Source organism: Pseudorasbora parva, chromosome 6, assembly GCF_024679245.1.
Source record: "Pseudorasbora parva isolate DD20220531a chromosome 6, ASM2467924v1, whole genome shotgun sequence".
In the NCBI taxonomy this organism is placed as follows: Eukaryota; Metazoa; Chordata; class Actinopteri; order Cypriniformes; family Gobionidae; genus Pseudorasbora; species Pseudorasbora parva.
Window position 1 is genome coordinate 1,527,483 of NC_090177.1, and position 17,500 is coordinate 1,544,982.

General features: G+C 45.5%; 1 protein-coding gene across 1 annotated transcript in view; it reads left to right on the forward strand.

Moving 5' to 3' along the window:
* The window catches only part of nfxl1 (nuclear transcription factor, X-box binding-like 1), a 39,129-nt gene that overhangs the window by 9,519 nt on the left and 12,110 nt on the right, over nt 1-17,500 (forward strand). The window contains exons 10-11 of the mRNA XM_067445354.1: nt 6,733-6,855; nt 7,412-7,502. Of these exons, the coding sequence (XP_067301455.1) occupies nt 6,733-6,855; nt 7,412-7,502 (214 nt within the window). The remainder of the gene's footprint in view (nt 1-6,732; nt 6,856-7,411; nt 7,503-17,500) is intronic.

Consider the following 17,500-nt stretch of genomic DNA (forward strand, 5'->3'; position numbering starts at 1 on the left):
GAAACAGGAGCAAGAGACGAAAAATAGAGAGCAGGCAATTTATTGAAAACTGCACTTAACCTGTTAAGCTGACTTCCAAATTTTGAAAAAATCCTAAGAAATGTATACTCAGACTAAAACAAATACAGTTTGTGAATCCTTTGCACTAAAAGCATAATTATGGTCTCATTTGAAAGCAGACACCTGGCAGTTTACTGTAAAGTCAAAATGATAATATTTTTTATAATCAAAAAAAGCTATAATAAGCTTCAAAGTTTTGTAAAGTTATTAGAAATTTATTTGTATGAAATATCTTTATGAAAATAAAATTGAAGTGGGCCTTGGAGAAATCTAGAAATGCACTACAGCTAAAGCCACAAGTCTGACCATGTTATATTTCAGATCTGAAGATGATCAGTCTAAAACTCTGAATTTTATTAAACGTTTTACAAGATCGTTTCATGTGATTTTATTCTGAGATATCTCTAAAATATCAACTGATGTTTATTGCCACATATTCTCAGCTTTCATTCGCTATATTGCCTCTATTGTTTAGAGGTGCAAACTGCCCCATTGAGTTTGTCTCCCCGGCACACATTCACACTTCTGCGGACTGGTTATGGCTCTAATTATTATTCTTTTGTCTGCATTATAATTACTAACGATTCTCTATTCAAACTGTTCTATTCAAACCTCATTTCTAAATCAAACCTCTCACTTTACCCTCACTGAGACTCTATTGAATGCATTTCGTCCAAATAAGCATTTCAGTAGTTTTACATTTAGAAAATGTTCATAAAAATAAAGTATTTACTCAGTGGCAGGTGCATCTAGGGCAAGCTAGCATGTTAGCTTAGCACACCAGCAAAACAACAATTTATACGATTAAAATCATGTTTTATTCAAAACTTGCTTCATATCACTTTATAATTTATAAGTCGAGTGTTTTATATAACAATATGTGATCTCATGTAGCTTCGGGTCAAAAAATCTGACAGAAAATATACAATGCTAAAAGCTATGTGGAATAGCATTGCATTATAAATATCATCTATTATGAAACCACCCAACATGGCATAAAGAACACAGACCAACCATATATTGCCGCGATTGTTTATGGTCTTAAAACGTGTCTATCTGCATAAAATAGCGATCTAACGAAGCTGTTTTGGAAATGTCAGATACTTCCTGAATGTCACATGGTGTGCATAGACAGTAAAAGAAATGGACGGAGGGATCCCATTGCCTTCTACGGCGTTAAGTGATGTCAGTATAGGAGCACTCACTTCCTGATGGCGGAGCGAACTGCGCCGGCTCAGACTGAGCTTGAGGACGTAGATGTGACGTGAGCCTCCTGTCTGACAGCTGTAGGTCTTCTAGTAGTTGTGGAAAGCGAAATCTGAATCACGTTGTTTAAATATTTTCTCCCGTTGCTTTTGGCTCACTATGGGCTTCTCCTCATTCTTCCCCCTTGACTTTATCAGACTTTATGTCTCCACGTCCCCCCGACTGTCTCATAGACAGTAAAGATTGCCTGCGAGCGTCTCCTCAGGTCTATACGGTAATTTCTCAACTGTGCGACAGGGTCGCGTTGGTTATGACGCAATCGTTAGCCTATTTTTACAAAAACAGCTTCTGCGGGGCGATAGTGTAAGATACAAGGTAACGGAGCCTTTTATACATTGTTGTGTTTCTTTAGAAATAAACAATGGACAAATGGAGTCTTTAAACGCCTCAGATGTAAAGTTATTCACTGTCAAAGTGACTCAAAAATGAATGGGAGTCAATGGGATGCTAACAGCAGGTGATGGCTTGGTTAGCAATGGCCGCCCCTATGGGTGGAACGCTTTCCGAGCGCTAGATTACCCCCTTGATGGTGTGTCTGTTCTTCATGTGTTCCATAAGGGGTGAATTTTCAGTAGTACAGCTTTCCAGCGCCCTCCGGCTGCCAGAATGAATTGAAAACACAGCATATCACAGTATACTGCTCTCATAATCACACATCCGCGGATTTTGGATAAAGATTGAATAAATAATACTTCTCTGTATAGAAATTTGACTCAAACATGTGAGAATCTATCAATATTTCTCCACATCTGCACACATTTGAAGTAAAAGCCCTGAGGGAAGTTGTTTTGTCGAGTGTCTTCATGACGACCACAGAGGAGTTTTTTATGAATGGGAGCAAATGACGCGCATATTACAATCAAAAGGTAGCGACGCCCAAGATCATATTCATAACTCCTGGCACATATTAACACATTACGGTCATTATAAGACTTTGAGAATAAAACAGAGGTAAAAAAATTAAACTTTAGTCTTAGATCGTTTTAATAATGTATAGTTTGTCAAGGTAATTACTTACATCTGATAGTAATTTTGAGCTAATTTAAGCAAAGAGAGTTTCAGCACGTCCTCGTCCTCGTGACGGTTATCAGGTTAAACTGAAACAGGCCGTTCATCAGCTGATCGAAAGTTTAAGACCATAGCCATAAAAAGGTAGCCTAGAAATCTAGACGCACCCTAGCGGCAGCAAATTTAATCTGCCCGCAAGTGTCGTCTAGGAACTCTCAATACCCTTCTGAGCTGTATTCCTCACAATCTGGACGGGCCAATCACATCGTGTGTAGAGTCGGCGGGCGGGGCCATAATGATGACGGCCGAGTTGTGTTTGCGTGCTTCTAGTAAACACAGAAACTGGCGAACGGCGGTCTTTCGAATCAGCTTTGACTGCGACTCTGGAAGACTTGAGTTAAGCTTTCCTCTGAGAAAAGAACAAAGAACGGCACTGAAGTCATTCTGAAGAAGGGAAGATGTGTTCGGAGTTTAGCCGACCGGATACGGCGAATGTTTAATCTGTCAGCGAGCTCTGCTTCACCTTCGTTGCTCTGGTTGGTGTAGCGCTATCCTATCGCGTGCAGAGGGAGTTTGACAGACAGCCGTTTATCCGCCCCTCAGATTGAGCCGTCAATGCTGAGTTTCCAGACCAAACATCTTGATGTGGGTCCGGCTTGTCAGGCTAATAAAAAGGTCAAATCGGCACAAAAATAAGGCTTTTATGGCATTGTCCTTCAAGCAGTCATACTGTCAAGATCTCCTGATGGCAAAGGCAAAAAGGCTTTCACTCTTTGAGCGTGGCAGGATTGTTGAGCTGCACAAGCAAGGCCTTTCGCAACGCACCATCGCTGCTGAGGATGGACGCAGTAACACAGTCATATTACATTTCTTAAAAAATCCTGAGAGTTATGGGACAAAAAAGTCAAGTGGTAGACCCAAAAAGATTTCACCTGCACTGAGCCGCAGGATCCACCGGGTTGTCCGTGAAGACACAGGTCGATCCTCGACCCAAATGAAGGCCCTTACTGAGGCTGACTGCAGCCCAATAACCATAAGACGTCATCTGCTAGAGAAGGGCTTCACGAACACAAAACGTCTTCAAAGGCCACGTCTCCTCCCACGACACAAACCTGCCCGTTTAGAATTTGCAAGAGAGCACCAAACATGGGACACTGAAAAGTGGAAGAAAGTTTTATTCTCTGACGAGAAAAAAATTAACCTGGATGGTCGTGATGGCTTCCAACGTTACTGGCATGGCAAGGGGATCCCACCTGAGATATTTTCTACACGGAGGCTCCGTCATGATCTGGGCTGCTTTTTCCTTCAATGGGAAAATGGAGCTTCAGGTTGTGCAGGGGCGTCAAACGGCGACTGCCTATGTGGATCTGTTGCAGCGGGCACCCCTCTTGACCGAGGGCCCCGTCTGTGCAGTAATGCCTGGGTCTTTCAACAGGACAGCGCTGCAATTCACAACGCCCGTCTGACAAAGGACTTCTTCCAGGAGAATAACGTTGCTCTTTTGGACCATCCTGCGTGTCCCCCTGATCTAAATCCCATTGGGAACATTTGGGGGTGGATGGTAAGGGAAGTTTACAAAAATGGACGTCAGTTCCTGACCGTGGATGCCCTATGTGAAGCCATCTTCACCACATGGAGGAACGTTCCCACCAGCCTCCTGGAAACGGTCGCATCAAGCTGAAACGAGTGTTTGAAGTGATCAACAAGAACGGTGGGCTACTCACTACTGAGTCCTTTTTTGACACTTTTAGGCCCCGTTCACACTGCAGGCAAAAGTGGCCCAAATCTGATTTTTTGGGGGGTCAAGTGACCAGGTCAGACTTCTTCAGAGGTAGTGTGAACACTCAAATCTAGCCCAGATCTGATTTTTTCAAATCAGATTTAGACCACATACATGTGCTCCTGAATCAGACCCAGATCTGTTTTTTTCCAATGCGGCCGTAGTGTGAACAACCAAGGTGGATTTGATGTGACTTTTACGTCAATCTATGTCGACATTTGTCACAATTTTGTGCCGGCGAGTTCGCCCTAGACCAGTGTTTCTCAAACTTTTTCTGCCATTCCCCACTTTGGAGGTGGGGAAGGGCTCCGAGCCCCACCTGTCCCCAATCACCCAAACAAAATGGTCATTATCTAGGCTTTTAAGTTTGCCTGTTAACATTTATTTTATTAACATCACATTTAAACCTTTCATGCGTACAGTCAAAATATTTTAGCTGACTAAAAGTGTCAGCTGAGTAGAGTGTGAGTTTTATTTTAAGGCAACGTTATTTTAGAACGTTTCACCTTAATGTTTCTATGGCAATGCGTCATGTTTATCACGTGACTCACCACAACCAAAAAAGCGCTGTATGACAGATGTATCGCTTTTATTACGTTATTGAACCGTTTGAACAAATGCACTGCAGTTCAGAGTCCTGTCAATTGGATTTACAGCACGTATATTCATCAGCTTCTCCTGGAATAAGTAAGTGACCGTTGAACTGGGAGAAGAATCGAGCAAACTTTATAGTTACTTACACTATGTGTATCTGATATGAATAAAACATGTCAGCCAATTATATTTGAATGGATTGTTATTGCTGCTTCCATAGCCACTAGTGTGTATTCTACAAACTCTAACATTAAATGTATTGTTTTACTTGTACTTGTGTATTTAAATGTTACCTATTAAATTAAACCTAAAATAAACAGTAAGTGGTTGAAAACTGCATGATGTATGTCAAGAGCTGAGCGCGTCCGCATTTGGCTCATTGCTAGCCGAAGCACGTCCCACCGTTTAATTCTGGCAGTGATGTCACGTCACTGAACATTCTAAATCCCATATGTGGGTCCGTACTCTCAGGGGCATAGACATAAAAATCCCATGTGGGACCGCTCAAAAGGTTAATAGAGATGGGCACAAAAAATTAACACATTTCCTCCTGTTTGTCGCGCCCCACTTGTCATGTCTCTATTCCCCACCAGTGGGGCTCGCCCCACACTTTGAGAAACGCTGCCCTAGACACAACAGACACAGACAGTAACATTATAAACTAGACTAGATATGGAGAACAGCGACGGAGCGAGTCAATGGAGGGAGAGTGAGGTGTTAAACCTGATTAGGATATGGGGAGATACTTTAATTAAAGCTACGCTACAAGGATCCTACCGTAACCGCTCCGTTTCTGAAAGCACACGAAATGGAAGAACGGGGACAAACGTGGCTTCAGTGCCAAAGGAAGGAGACAGAAGGCCAAAATAACCACTTTTGCTCTCTTTCTTTTCGTTCTTCTCCTCTTCAGCTCCTGCTCATTAATGTTATGGTATGGCTTCCATTACACAAACATTTTTGCTTACATCCTCTATAACCTCCCGAACTTTAGTGCAGCAGCGTGCTGCGTCTGATGTCATTGATATTGTTCTTTTGCACATGTGGGTTAGTTTGAAACCTCAAACAGTTCACACTGGAATCAGATTTAGGCCACATTTTAAAAGGTAATGTGAACAGCCAAACAAAAAATCAGAATTGAGCATTAGGACTTGCGGTGTGAATGGGGCCTTAGTTCTGTTGTGCGTTTATTTTTGGGCTATGGTCTTAAACTTTTGATCCGCTGATGAACGGCCTGTTTGAGTTTAAATGCAGTTTTCAATAAATCGCCTACTCTATTTTTCGTCTCTTGCTCCTGTTTCTTCTTTTGGCGTTTTGAAGCAGCACTTACAACCCGGTTATGACCCACACGTGCGAAATGTGTAAAACTTGCAATGCATCCGGAGTGTATACATGTGATGAAGTTGATCTGCACTTAAAGTGTGTTCATTTTATAAAAGATTTAAACAACATATGTTTAAAAAAAGAAATTACAAAAAAAGGAATAGCTTAATAAGTGAAATAAGCTGAATATGTTTTTCATTCAGTGATGAAGGTATACACAATTAAATTTGATCATTCCAAGCCTGATTGTCTGAAGTCTGTATGTTAGTGTAACCTGCACACACACATTTACAGTTTTGTTAATAGTTTTCGATCTTGAATAGCTATAGCTGGTATGAATGACAATTAAGCAATATGCAGGGTAGTGTAAATTAATCCTTGAAAAGAAATCCAGTTATTGTAACCTTAGAGTAGCCTATGCCAGACAGACCTAGCAAAGATATATATCAGGCCCTGAAATAGGCTGGCAAAGGTCAGAGTAGCCGTATACATATCTGCATTTAATTAATCTGTACGATTTAATCATGAAACTGTTTAATTGCATTTGTCCAAAGTGTGGCCCTCCGTTTACTTTACCAAAGTAACTTTGGCCCTCAGACTAAAACTGTTGCCCACCCCTGGGTTAGAGGGTAATTAACCTGTGTGTGTGTGTGTGTGTGTGTGTGTGTGTGTGTGTGTGTGCGCGTGCGCGTGTGTGTGTGTAGGAGGTAGAGAAGACATGTCGCTGTGGCCGCTACAGCAAACTCTTGCCCTGTCATAAAGAATATCTCTGTGAGTCCAAGTGCAACAAGACAAGGACCTGCAGCCGACACCAGTGCAAGAGAAAGGTTTGTGTAACACACACACACACACACACACACACACACACAAAAAAAAAATTGTGTTTGTGAAACGTGGGGGCATTCCATAGGCATAATGGTTTTTATACTGTACAAATCATATTTTCTATTCCCTTACACTGCCCCTAAACCTACCCATCACACACACACACACACACACACACACACACTGCCCCTAAACCTACCCATCAGAGGAAACATTCTGCATTTTTACTTTCTCATAAAAACTCCTCCTGTGTGATTTATAAGCCTTTTGTAAAGTGGGGCCATGGGTAATGTCCTCATATTTCACCCTCTCCTGTAATACCTGTGTCATACCCATGGCATTATACACATTTGTGTCCTGATATTTCACAAAAACAAGCACAAACACACACACACACACACACTACACTGAGAGCGCATCTCCCTCACACTCTGCTTCAGTCTCACACACACACACACACACACACACACACACACACACACACACACACACACACACACACACACACACACACACACACACACCTCTGTGTCCCTGACGGTGTGTGTTTGTCTTCAGTGCTGTCCAGGGAACTGTCCGCCGTGTGACCTGAGCTGCGGTCGAATGCTGGGCTGCCGGAACCACAAATGCCCATCTGTGTGCCATCAAGGTGAGCTAAAACACACTCATGCACCAACACACACAGACCGTTCACACACACATCAAACAGCATCACTGACACTGCCGTCCTGTTCCTTAAAGGGATAGTTCAGCTAAGACTGAGCCTGTGATGTTTATCTGCTGACTCCCAGGGCATCAACATGTGTTCTCCTGAAGAAACAAACACACCTACAAATGAAGACTTTTTCTCTTATATTCGTGATATAGACAAAATCAGATGTCTATTAAACTGACGATAGCAAGTTTGCGCTGTTGACGCTCGCGCAGCCTCTCGATGATAAATCACAACACGAGACACTGAGGCCATGTCCATTTGAAAACGTATATTTTTCTCTCCGTTTTGGCCTTCCGTCCACACCGAGACAGCGTTTAAGTCAATGAAAACGTATCGTTTTGAAAACGCTCTCCAAAGCGGTCAAATTTGAAAACGCCGTCTTCGCGTCGTAGCGTGGACTGTGAAAGCGGAGGCTTTTTAATACGATGACGCATTTTTAGCCATGTGATGCAGTCATATGACCAATTCACACTTTATATTCATGTGTTACTCACAGCAACAACTCCACCTCACTGTCGGCCCATTTAAAAAACGCGTAAATAAACGAGTAGCGGAAATGACGCAAGTCGAAGCGTCTTGTATTTGCTCATGTGCAGTACGGGGATGTAAGCGTTTTCAGTCGTTTCAGTGTAGATGAACAATTTTTTGGGAAACGATTGAAAATGATATTGTGGATGCGGAGCGTTTTTAGACCAAAACTCAGTTTTTAAATTAATCCGGATTAGTGTTGACGTAGCCTGAGAAACTGCGCTAAACATTCAAAATGTTGTTTTTATATTAATAACATATGATACAATTAAACAACATCACTCAGAGTGTTTTTCTTAAAACCATCACGACTGAAAATGAAACTGATTTCATATGACAACTCAATAAACAAATTAACATTTAAGTCACTTACATTTAGATGCAATATTGACTGTTTTTGTTCTATTTCAGCAGTGAAAATAGAAATTAAATTCTGAAACCGCAGAACCATAACTTTGTTAAATTGTTCTCTGATATCTACATAGAGGGTGTGTGGCTTATTTAAGGGCAAACATTGTCCAGACACAGTTTCACAGGCCCATTTACAACACTATTGTAACAAAGTTCGATAATGGAAGGAAGGAAGAGGACACGGGGGTCGGCTGGACGGTTGATGCTTCTTTATTTTCAACTCTAAACACAGCAACACACTCAATGGTGTGACTTTTCATAAACTCAAGGATCACTTCCGGGTCGGCACTTCCGGCTTCCGGCAACTCAGTCTCTGGGTTTCGCAACAACCGTCCGATCTCTCTCTCTCCTCGATCTCCGGTTCCACCGATGTTTTGTACCCTCTCCGCGCTCATTACTGGAACGAGAGACAGGTGTTATTAATCTGCTTCCAACCCACTCACTTACCGCTCGTCCCGCGGCTCTCTCTCCCGCTGCAGACCTCGCTGAACCACGCCCCCCTTGCCACATACCCCCACCGCCCGACTCAGGCCGGGGAGCCTTCCGTGTGAGACCACGCCCGGCTCGGTCTCGATATGGTGCTGAATTAAGTTGGTACGTCCCGGTAGGGGCGAAAACACGTCGGCGAACTCCGCCTGTAGTTTTGATAGATCAGTGAGTTGGGACGGTGAGAGATGATCTCCCCCAGGGGCCAGCGCGACCGATTGTGCTTTGATGCTCGCCTCTGGCCCGAGATCATCCTCTCCCCCGATCACCGTTGCCAACAACACTGATTCCACCTCATTCCATTTCTTAAGGAGATTGAGGTGGTATATTTGACGTGCCCCGTTCCTATCGGACCGTATCACTTCATAATCGAGGTCTCCAACCTGTCGTGCGACCTCAAACGGCCCCTGCCACTTTGACATTAATTTAGAGCTCGATGTAGGGAGTAATACGAGCACTTTCTCTCCCGGTGTGAATTTGCGTAGCTTCGTACCCCTGTTATACGACCGGCTCTGGCGGTCCTGGGCTTGCAACAAATTCTCCCTAGATAGCCGCCCCAAAGTGTGGAGTTTTGTTCGCAAGTCCAGCACATATTGAATTTCGTTCTTGGCCAAAGAAGGCCCCTCCTCCCAAGTTTCTCGTAGGACGTCCAGCACCCCCCGGGGCTGCCGTCCGTAGAGAAGCTCGAAGGGGGAAAACCCCGTGGAGGCTTGGGGGACCTCCCGCACGGCAAATAAGAGGGGTTCTAACCACCGATCCCAATTTTTGGCGTCGTCTTGTACGAATTTACGGATCATGGATTTAAGAGTGCGATTAAATCGTTCGACCAAGCCGTCTGTTTGTGGGTGATAGACGCTTGTTCGAATGGATTTAATGCCCAATAATCCGTACAATTCGCTTAACGTGCGTGACATAAACGCCGTGCCTTGATCAGTGAGGATTTCTTTCGGAATCCCCACCCGGGAGATCAAACGAAACAGTGCGTCCGCAACACTCTTCGCAGAGATGTTGCGGAGAGCCACTGCTTCCGGATATCGTGTTGCGTAGTCCACGATAACTAGCGCAAAACGATGTCCGCGTGCGGATCGCTCTAATGGCCCGATGAGGTCCATCGCAATTCTCTCGAAGGGGACCTGCATTAATGGAAGGGGGCGCAATGGCGCTTTTGGGGCGGCCAGTGGATTCACCAACTGACATTCAGGACAAGACGCGCACCACCTGCGCACATTGTCATGAATGCCTGGCCAAAAAAATCGGGTCATTAAACGATTCAGTGTGGCCGCCTGTCCCAGGTGGCCCGCCATCGGGTTAGAGTGAGCCGCCTGGAAAAGCATTTCCCGGCGGCTCTTTGGTACTAACAACTGGGTTGTATCCACTTTTGTCTGAGCGTCTTGGGTCACTCGATACAACCGATCCTTAATTATGGCAAAATAAGGATACGTGACGGGCAATGCGGGTTGGAGGGACTGACCGTCGATAGTGCGGACCTGCTGGAAAGCATGTTTTAGTGTCTCATCTTGAGACTGCTCCAGAGGGAAGTCATCGCGGTCCGAGAGAATCAGTCTCTCGACCCCGCTCGGTTCCTCTGAAGCGGTTCCCAAGGGCCCCGTATCAGTCTCGCCAACCTGCACTCGCACCGCCCCGTTCCTAGCCTTGTTCTCCCAAGCGGCATCCGCGCATAACGACCCCAATAATGCCGGAAAGGCGGGCCAATTCGTCCCCAGAATTAGCGGATGCCGGAGGTGGGGACTAACCGCCACCTCAACACTATGATTTTCTCCCCTAAACTGTATCGTGACTGGGACAACCGGATATTCCACCACATCCCCGTGCACACACCGCACCTTAACCATGCGGCTTGTATCCAATGCCCCAGGCTGCATCAGGCTTTGATGGATCGAGGTTTGGTTACATCCTGAATCCACCAAGGCCTGATATGTACCCCCCTTGATACTCACAGGAATTTGGTACTCTCCTGCTTGATCAGGGGTGGTCCGCTGGAAGTCCGGGACCCGGATCATTGTCCCGATGTCCATCATCGGACATCGGTCCACAAAATGGTCCGGGTCGCCGCACCGCCAGCAGGCCAGCCCAGGCCTGCCCGCCGCCCCTGCGCGGAGGGGGGGTGGAACCGGAACCGTTATCCCCGCCCGACCCCAGCAGCCCCGCCCCCCTGGGCGGGGCCCTCGAACTCCCGTACTGCCCTGGGCCCATTCCACCCCGGCCTCTGGGGGGAATGCGAGGGGGCCCTGGAGGGCGGGACCTAGGGAGAGGGACAGGGCGAGAAGGAGAGACAGAGGGGGGAGAGAGAGAGGGAGAGGTTAGTAGGGGCTCGCCGACCCCCGGGCACGCCACCAGATGGTCCTCCGCCAGGTTGATGGCCGTCGTCAGCGACGTGGGCCGGTGGCACTGGACCCACTCGGCGGTCTTCTTGGGTAGCCGAGCGATAAACTGCTCCAGTACCACCAGATCGACGATGTGGTCCACGTCGCTTCCACCGGCCAATAGCCATTTGCGGCACGCGTCCCGGAGCTGGTGGGCCATCGCGAAGGGTCGGCCGGCCTCGCCCCACTCCAGCGAGCGGAATCTCTGGCGGTGCTGCTCTGGGGTCCGGCCGACCCGCTGGATGATGGCCCTCTTCAGGTCTTCATATTCCAGGAGGTTCGCCACCGGCAGTTGTTGGGCGGCCGCCTGGGCTTCTCCGGTCAGCAGAGGTATGAGGCGCACCGGCCACTGTGCCCGGGGCCACCCGCAGCCCTCCGCGGCCTTCTGAAAGAGGTCTATGAAGGCCTCGGGATCGTCCTGTGGCCCCATCTTGTGTAGGGGCACGTGGACCGGTGCGCTGGCGAGCCCGGCGGCTTCGGTGCGAACCTCCCGGTCGATCCAGCTCCGGAACCTCTCGCGGTCCTCTTGCTGGCCGCGGACAATGGCCTCGAAGCGGCGCTCCTGGTCTGCCCGCAGGTCCAGCATGGACTGATGTTGTTCCTGATGGAGGGCCGCGAGAGAGGTGATGATGTCCGCAAACGGCGAGGCGGAGGGCGTTGGTGTTGTCATGGCGGCGGCGCGGTCCTACTTCCTTCCCGGGTTTCGACACCAGTGTAACAAAGTTCGATAATGGAAGGAAGGAAGAGGACACGGGGGTCGGCTGGAAGGTTGATGCTTCTTTATTTTCAACTCTAAACACAGCAACACACTCAATGGTGTGACTTTTCATAAACTCAAGGATCACTTCCGGGTCGGCACTTCCGGCTTCCGGCAACTCAGTCTCTGGGTTTCGCAACAACCGTCCGATCTCTCTCTCTCCTCGATCTCCGGTTCCACCGATGTTTTGTACCCTCTCCGCGCTCATTACTGGAACGAGAGACAGGTGTTATTAATCTGCTTCCAACCCACTCACTTACCGCTCGTCCCGCGGCTCTCTCTCCCGCTGCAGACCTCGCTGAACCACGCCCCCCTTGCCACAACTATAAATTGTCCCTAGGATGTAATGCTCTGTTTTTGCCATATTTGGAAGGGCCATGAATATTAATGTTGAGCTCTGCTCTGATTGGCTGTTTCACTGCACTGCTGCTCAATGACAGCTAACACATCTATACCAGGGGTTTTCAAAACCATTCCTGGAGCCTCCCCAGCATTGCACATTTTGGATATCTCCCTTATTGGACACACCCAGCTCAGCTCATGGAGTACTAAACTAATCAGCTGATGAGTTAATACAGCTGTGTTAAATAAGACACTAATAAGGGAGACATCCAAAATGTGCAGTGCTGGGGAGGCTCCAGGAATGATTTGAAAACCCCTGATCTATACCATCCGTCATGGCAATGATTTTACAATGATAGCTTCTTAAAGGGGGGGTGAAACACTCAGTTTCAGTCAGTGTCATGTCAATCTTGAGTACCTATAGAGTAGCATTGCATCCTGCATACCCCCGAAAAGTCTTTATTTTTTTAATAATTATATAAGAAAGATGCGCTGTTCCGAGTCTTTCCGAAAAAAGCCGAGCGGGTGGGGGCGTGTCGTGTGAGCGGAGCTAAATAATGACGTGTGCGCGTCGCTGCTATGTTGAGTCGAGTGCGTCGTAAAGCTGTGTCATCCCTAACAGCGGGGAAAAAACTTTATTCAAAATAAAAATATGGCTTTTAATCAGATACAGCCATACATCTATGATCCGGAATCAGACCCAGAGGCTGCAGTTGAACAGGAGCAGCAGCAAAAACGACTAGAGCAGGACGTCTCTATGTGCTACAAGTTATACACTAACTATATAATATGCTTAGCGGCTTGTGTTATTTACATATTTATACTTGAATTATATCGTCGTATTTTTGTCTTTGAAGGTGTACATGTGGGAAGTGCAGTTGTGCACGTGTGTTTGTGTGTTTACGCGTGGTTTGTGTAGACAGTAAGCGGACTAAAAAAAACACAGACATTTGAAGCAGTCTCACTCACCCTTCTAACGTTGGGACTGCTCCATCCTTCAGCATTAGGCGATTGGGAAAAGCCGGCGTCGAGCTGGGCCTTGTTTATGAAACAGTCGGCACCGAAATGCAGCGAACAGATATAAACATTCGCGCAACTCAGTTGCTGATCCGGAAAAGCAAATTCCATCCACTGTTGCCTTACCGCGGGGTTTTTGGGGAATCTGTGCAGGACTGTCTTGGTCTGGCAACCAAAAACGCACTTTTTTTGGTGACATTATGTGCACATCACCTGTCCAGCAGCCTACAAGCCAGCGCTTTGATGGGCGTAGCCTGTTGCTTTCGCTCTCTCCCTCGCTCTCTCTCACGCGCTTCCGGTAGAATTGTCCGTAAGGCCCATACAAGGAAATTCCGCCCCCATTAACGTCAAAGGGGACGCATGATCTCAAAAAACTTGCCGAAACTTATGACTAACCGGAAGTAGTATTTTTGACAAAGAAATACTCCCATCAAACGTCCACCTTAACTTTTGAAACTTTGTCTATGTTTAGTATGGGATTCCAAGTCTTTAACAGTGTAAAAAGATCAGTATGCATGAAACAGCATTTCACCCCCCCTTTAACTTTGAATCACAAACTGAACTGGGTAGCGCGTAAATATGTTGTTTACAGTAACGTTACAGTTTGACAGTAGAGTACTGATTTAAAAGTCGATATATTTAGCCAAACAAAGTAATGTAGAAGCCACTCAAAATAGTCAGTGTCATGGTTAGTACTCATCCGCTGCAGAATAATCATACTTCAGTTCTCAAAAATGTATTTATTTAACAAATTGACTAGAAGCCTTGTCAAATGACTATCGTTTCAACTTAGATGGTGAAGAAGGTGACTTTAGAGGATCGAGTGAGTGATCTATAAGCAACTAAACAGTAGTAGTAAACGTAACGTTAGTTAGTTTCTGAGTTATGTGTTAAATAGGTTAATTTTGGTTTCAATCTGTCAAAAGGGATCGACATGCGTATCTACTGTTGTATTTTATGACAACACTGGCAGGAAATAATATTAACCTTTGTCATTTGACAAACTATTATGTGAGTTATTTTGAGTTTCCAAAACAAGCACAGGGGGAACACCCCAACATATTATCGTTATTTTTGTCTTGCTAAGAAACGTTCAATTTAATCCGAAATGGGTTTGACAATCAAGAAGTGGATTAAATCACTACTACTGCTTGCAGAAATACGGCTGAAATCGGCCCTTTCTTCAGTTTTAGACACTGAGCGAATCCTTCGTAGGAAACGCTCTTCTTCCTCAGTATTTTTGTCTTGTTTTGGGGGAAAATAACTCAAAATGAAGAGAGTTTTTTCTTAAAATAAGATAAATAATCTGCCAATGGGGTGAGGAAAATAATCTTAATTCAAACAGAAAACAAGATTATTTTTCTCACCCCATTGGCAGATTATTTATCTTATTTTAAGCAAAAACTCTCTTCATTTTGAGTTATTTTTCCCCAAAACAAGACAATTACTTTTGCTTGTCTAGTAAATACTTCTTGTTTTAACAATTTTTACATTTACATTGAATCATTTAGCAGACGCTTTTATCCAAAGCGACTTACAAAAAAGGGGAGAGTAATAGAAGCAACGAAACAAACAAGGCCAAAAACCTGTAAGAGCTGTAAGAAATCTCAATTAATTAGCACAGTACACAAGGTTTTTTATTTTTTATTTTTTTTGGTAGTATGTTGTTTTAGCAGTGGAGACCTTTGTAGAGAAAGAAGAGAGAAGAGACTGATACAAGGTAAGGTCAGTATAGTTTTTAGATTTCCGCCATTTCCTCTCTGCCGCCCTGAGTCCAGAACATGAATTTTTAGATATTTAGACTAGAAACAAGACAAAAATATTGAGTAAGAAGAGCATTTTTTGCAGTGTGCTTGATATTGCCCCAGGTTAGAAAAACTCTCCGTGGTGAAATGGGCAAATAAGCAACCGTAAATTAAATTGTTGCGGTATCCGATTGTAAATAAACATCAAACATGACTGTTGACATTGTTTATCTGTGGGACGGGTATGAAAAGTCCTCACGTCCCCTGCACAGCCTGGAACATAACCTTTGTGTCCATGATCTGCCGTTTTTGCTATCCTCGCGTGTCGCTTGTTTGCCTGATGATTGGGCTGCGCAGCTGGGATATGCAAATTTTGGGGGCGTACATATTAACGATCCCAGCGATTACATCACAGTTGGTGTTATGTTGAGATTCGCCTGTTTTTCCGGGATGTTTTTCACAAACAAGATTTACATCATGAAGGAGGAGGCAATGGTGTTTGAGACTCACTGTATTTGATGTCCATGTACTGAACTCCTCTTATTATTTAACTATGGCAAGGTTAATTCAATTTTTCATTCTAGGGCAGTAAGGGCACCTTTAAATGTTGTGGGCGCCTGGCATCCAGGCTAGTGGAAACCTTAACCGATCGTTTGATTGGCTCTTGTTATCAGCGCGATTAGAGTCCAGTTCATCTCCGTGAATAAACTGACCTTTTCTCGGCGCAGAAGTGTGGGATTGTGGGAATGGTAATAAAGTAAAGAGGTTATCTCACACTGATGAATGGTTCACTGACGCCTCGCTCTCATTCACCTGCTATGTGCCAAATGCAAATGTGTGTCTGAAAGCACAATGTTATCTGGCAAACGCCTGTTATCTCAGCTGGCGGGTGTGTTATCCAAATGTCAGGCTGCAAGTGTGTGTGTGTGTGTGTGTGTGTGTGTGGGCTGGAATAGCCATCAAGCGTTTCTGTGTAAAGCCTGATTCCTCAAAGTCGTGACCTGAGCCGTCAGTAAACGTCCCACATTATGTCATTACAAATCAAAAGTTGCGCCGCCTCTGCATGAACACACAGATCTCTGTGAATAACCTTCGAATAAATAAATCGGTCATTTAGTTGTCCGAGTAAAAAATGTGCTTGTCCGGAAAAAAGATTTGTTTGTGTGTGTGTGTTGTAAATATTCTTAAGCAATATTCTCCCCAGTGCTCAATTAGCTTTTACATATTTTAAATCTGCATGTTTGTGATATTTTTACCTTTTATAAAGAGCATTTTCCCCTAATCTTATTAAAGGGGGGGTGAAACACTCAGTTTCAGTCAGTGTCATGTCAATCTTGAGTACCTATAGAGTAGCATTGCATCCTGCATATCTCCGAAAAGTCTTTATTTTTTTTATAATTATATAAGAAAGATGCGCTGTTCCGAGTCTTTCCGAAAAAAGCCGAGCGGGTGGGGGCGTGTCATGTGAGCGGAGCTAAATAATGACGTGTGCAGCAGCGCGCTGCAGTGAGGAAAGTGAGTCGCTCTGTGAGGAAAGTGATTCGCTCAGTGAGGAAAGTGATTCGCCCGCCGCGTGAGGAAAGTGATTCGCTCTGTGAGGAAAGTGATTCGCCCACCGCGTGAGGAAAGTGAGTCGCTCTGTGAGGAAAGTGATTCGCCCGTCGCGTGAGGAAAGTGATTCGCTCTGTGAGGAAAGTGATTCGCTCTGTGAGGAAAGTGATTCGCTCAGTGAGGAAAGTGATTCGCCCGCCGCGTGAGGAAAGTGATTCGCTCTGTGAGGAAAGTGATTCGCTCAGTGAGGAAAGTGATTCGCCCGCCGCGTGAGGAAAGTGATTCGCTCTGTGAGGAAAGTGATTCGCTCAGTGAGGAAAGTGATTCGCCCGCCGCGTGAGGAAAGTGATTCGCTCTGTGAGGAAAGTGATTCGCTCTGTGAGGAAAGTGATTCGCCCGCCGCGTGAGGAAAGTGAGTCGCTCTGTGAGGAAAGTGATTCGCTCAGTGAGGAAAGTGATTCGCCTGCCGCGTGAGGAAAGTGAGTCGCTCAGTGAGGAAAGTGATTCGCCCGTCGCGTGAGGAAAGTGCTAATACAGATCGACCGCCGGCCTATCAGTGGGTAAGTCAGTAGCTACTGGTTATATCACCTGTTTAGCATCCTACAAGCCAGCGCTTTGATGGGGGTAGCCTGTTGCTTTCGCTCTCTCCCTCTCTCTCTCTCACGCGCTTCCGGTAGAATTGTCCGTAAGGCCCATACAAGGAAATTCCGC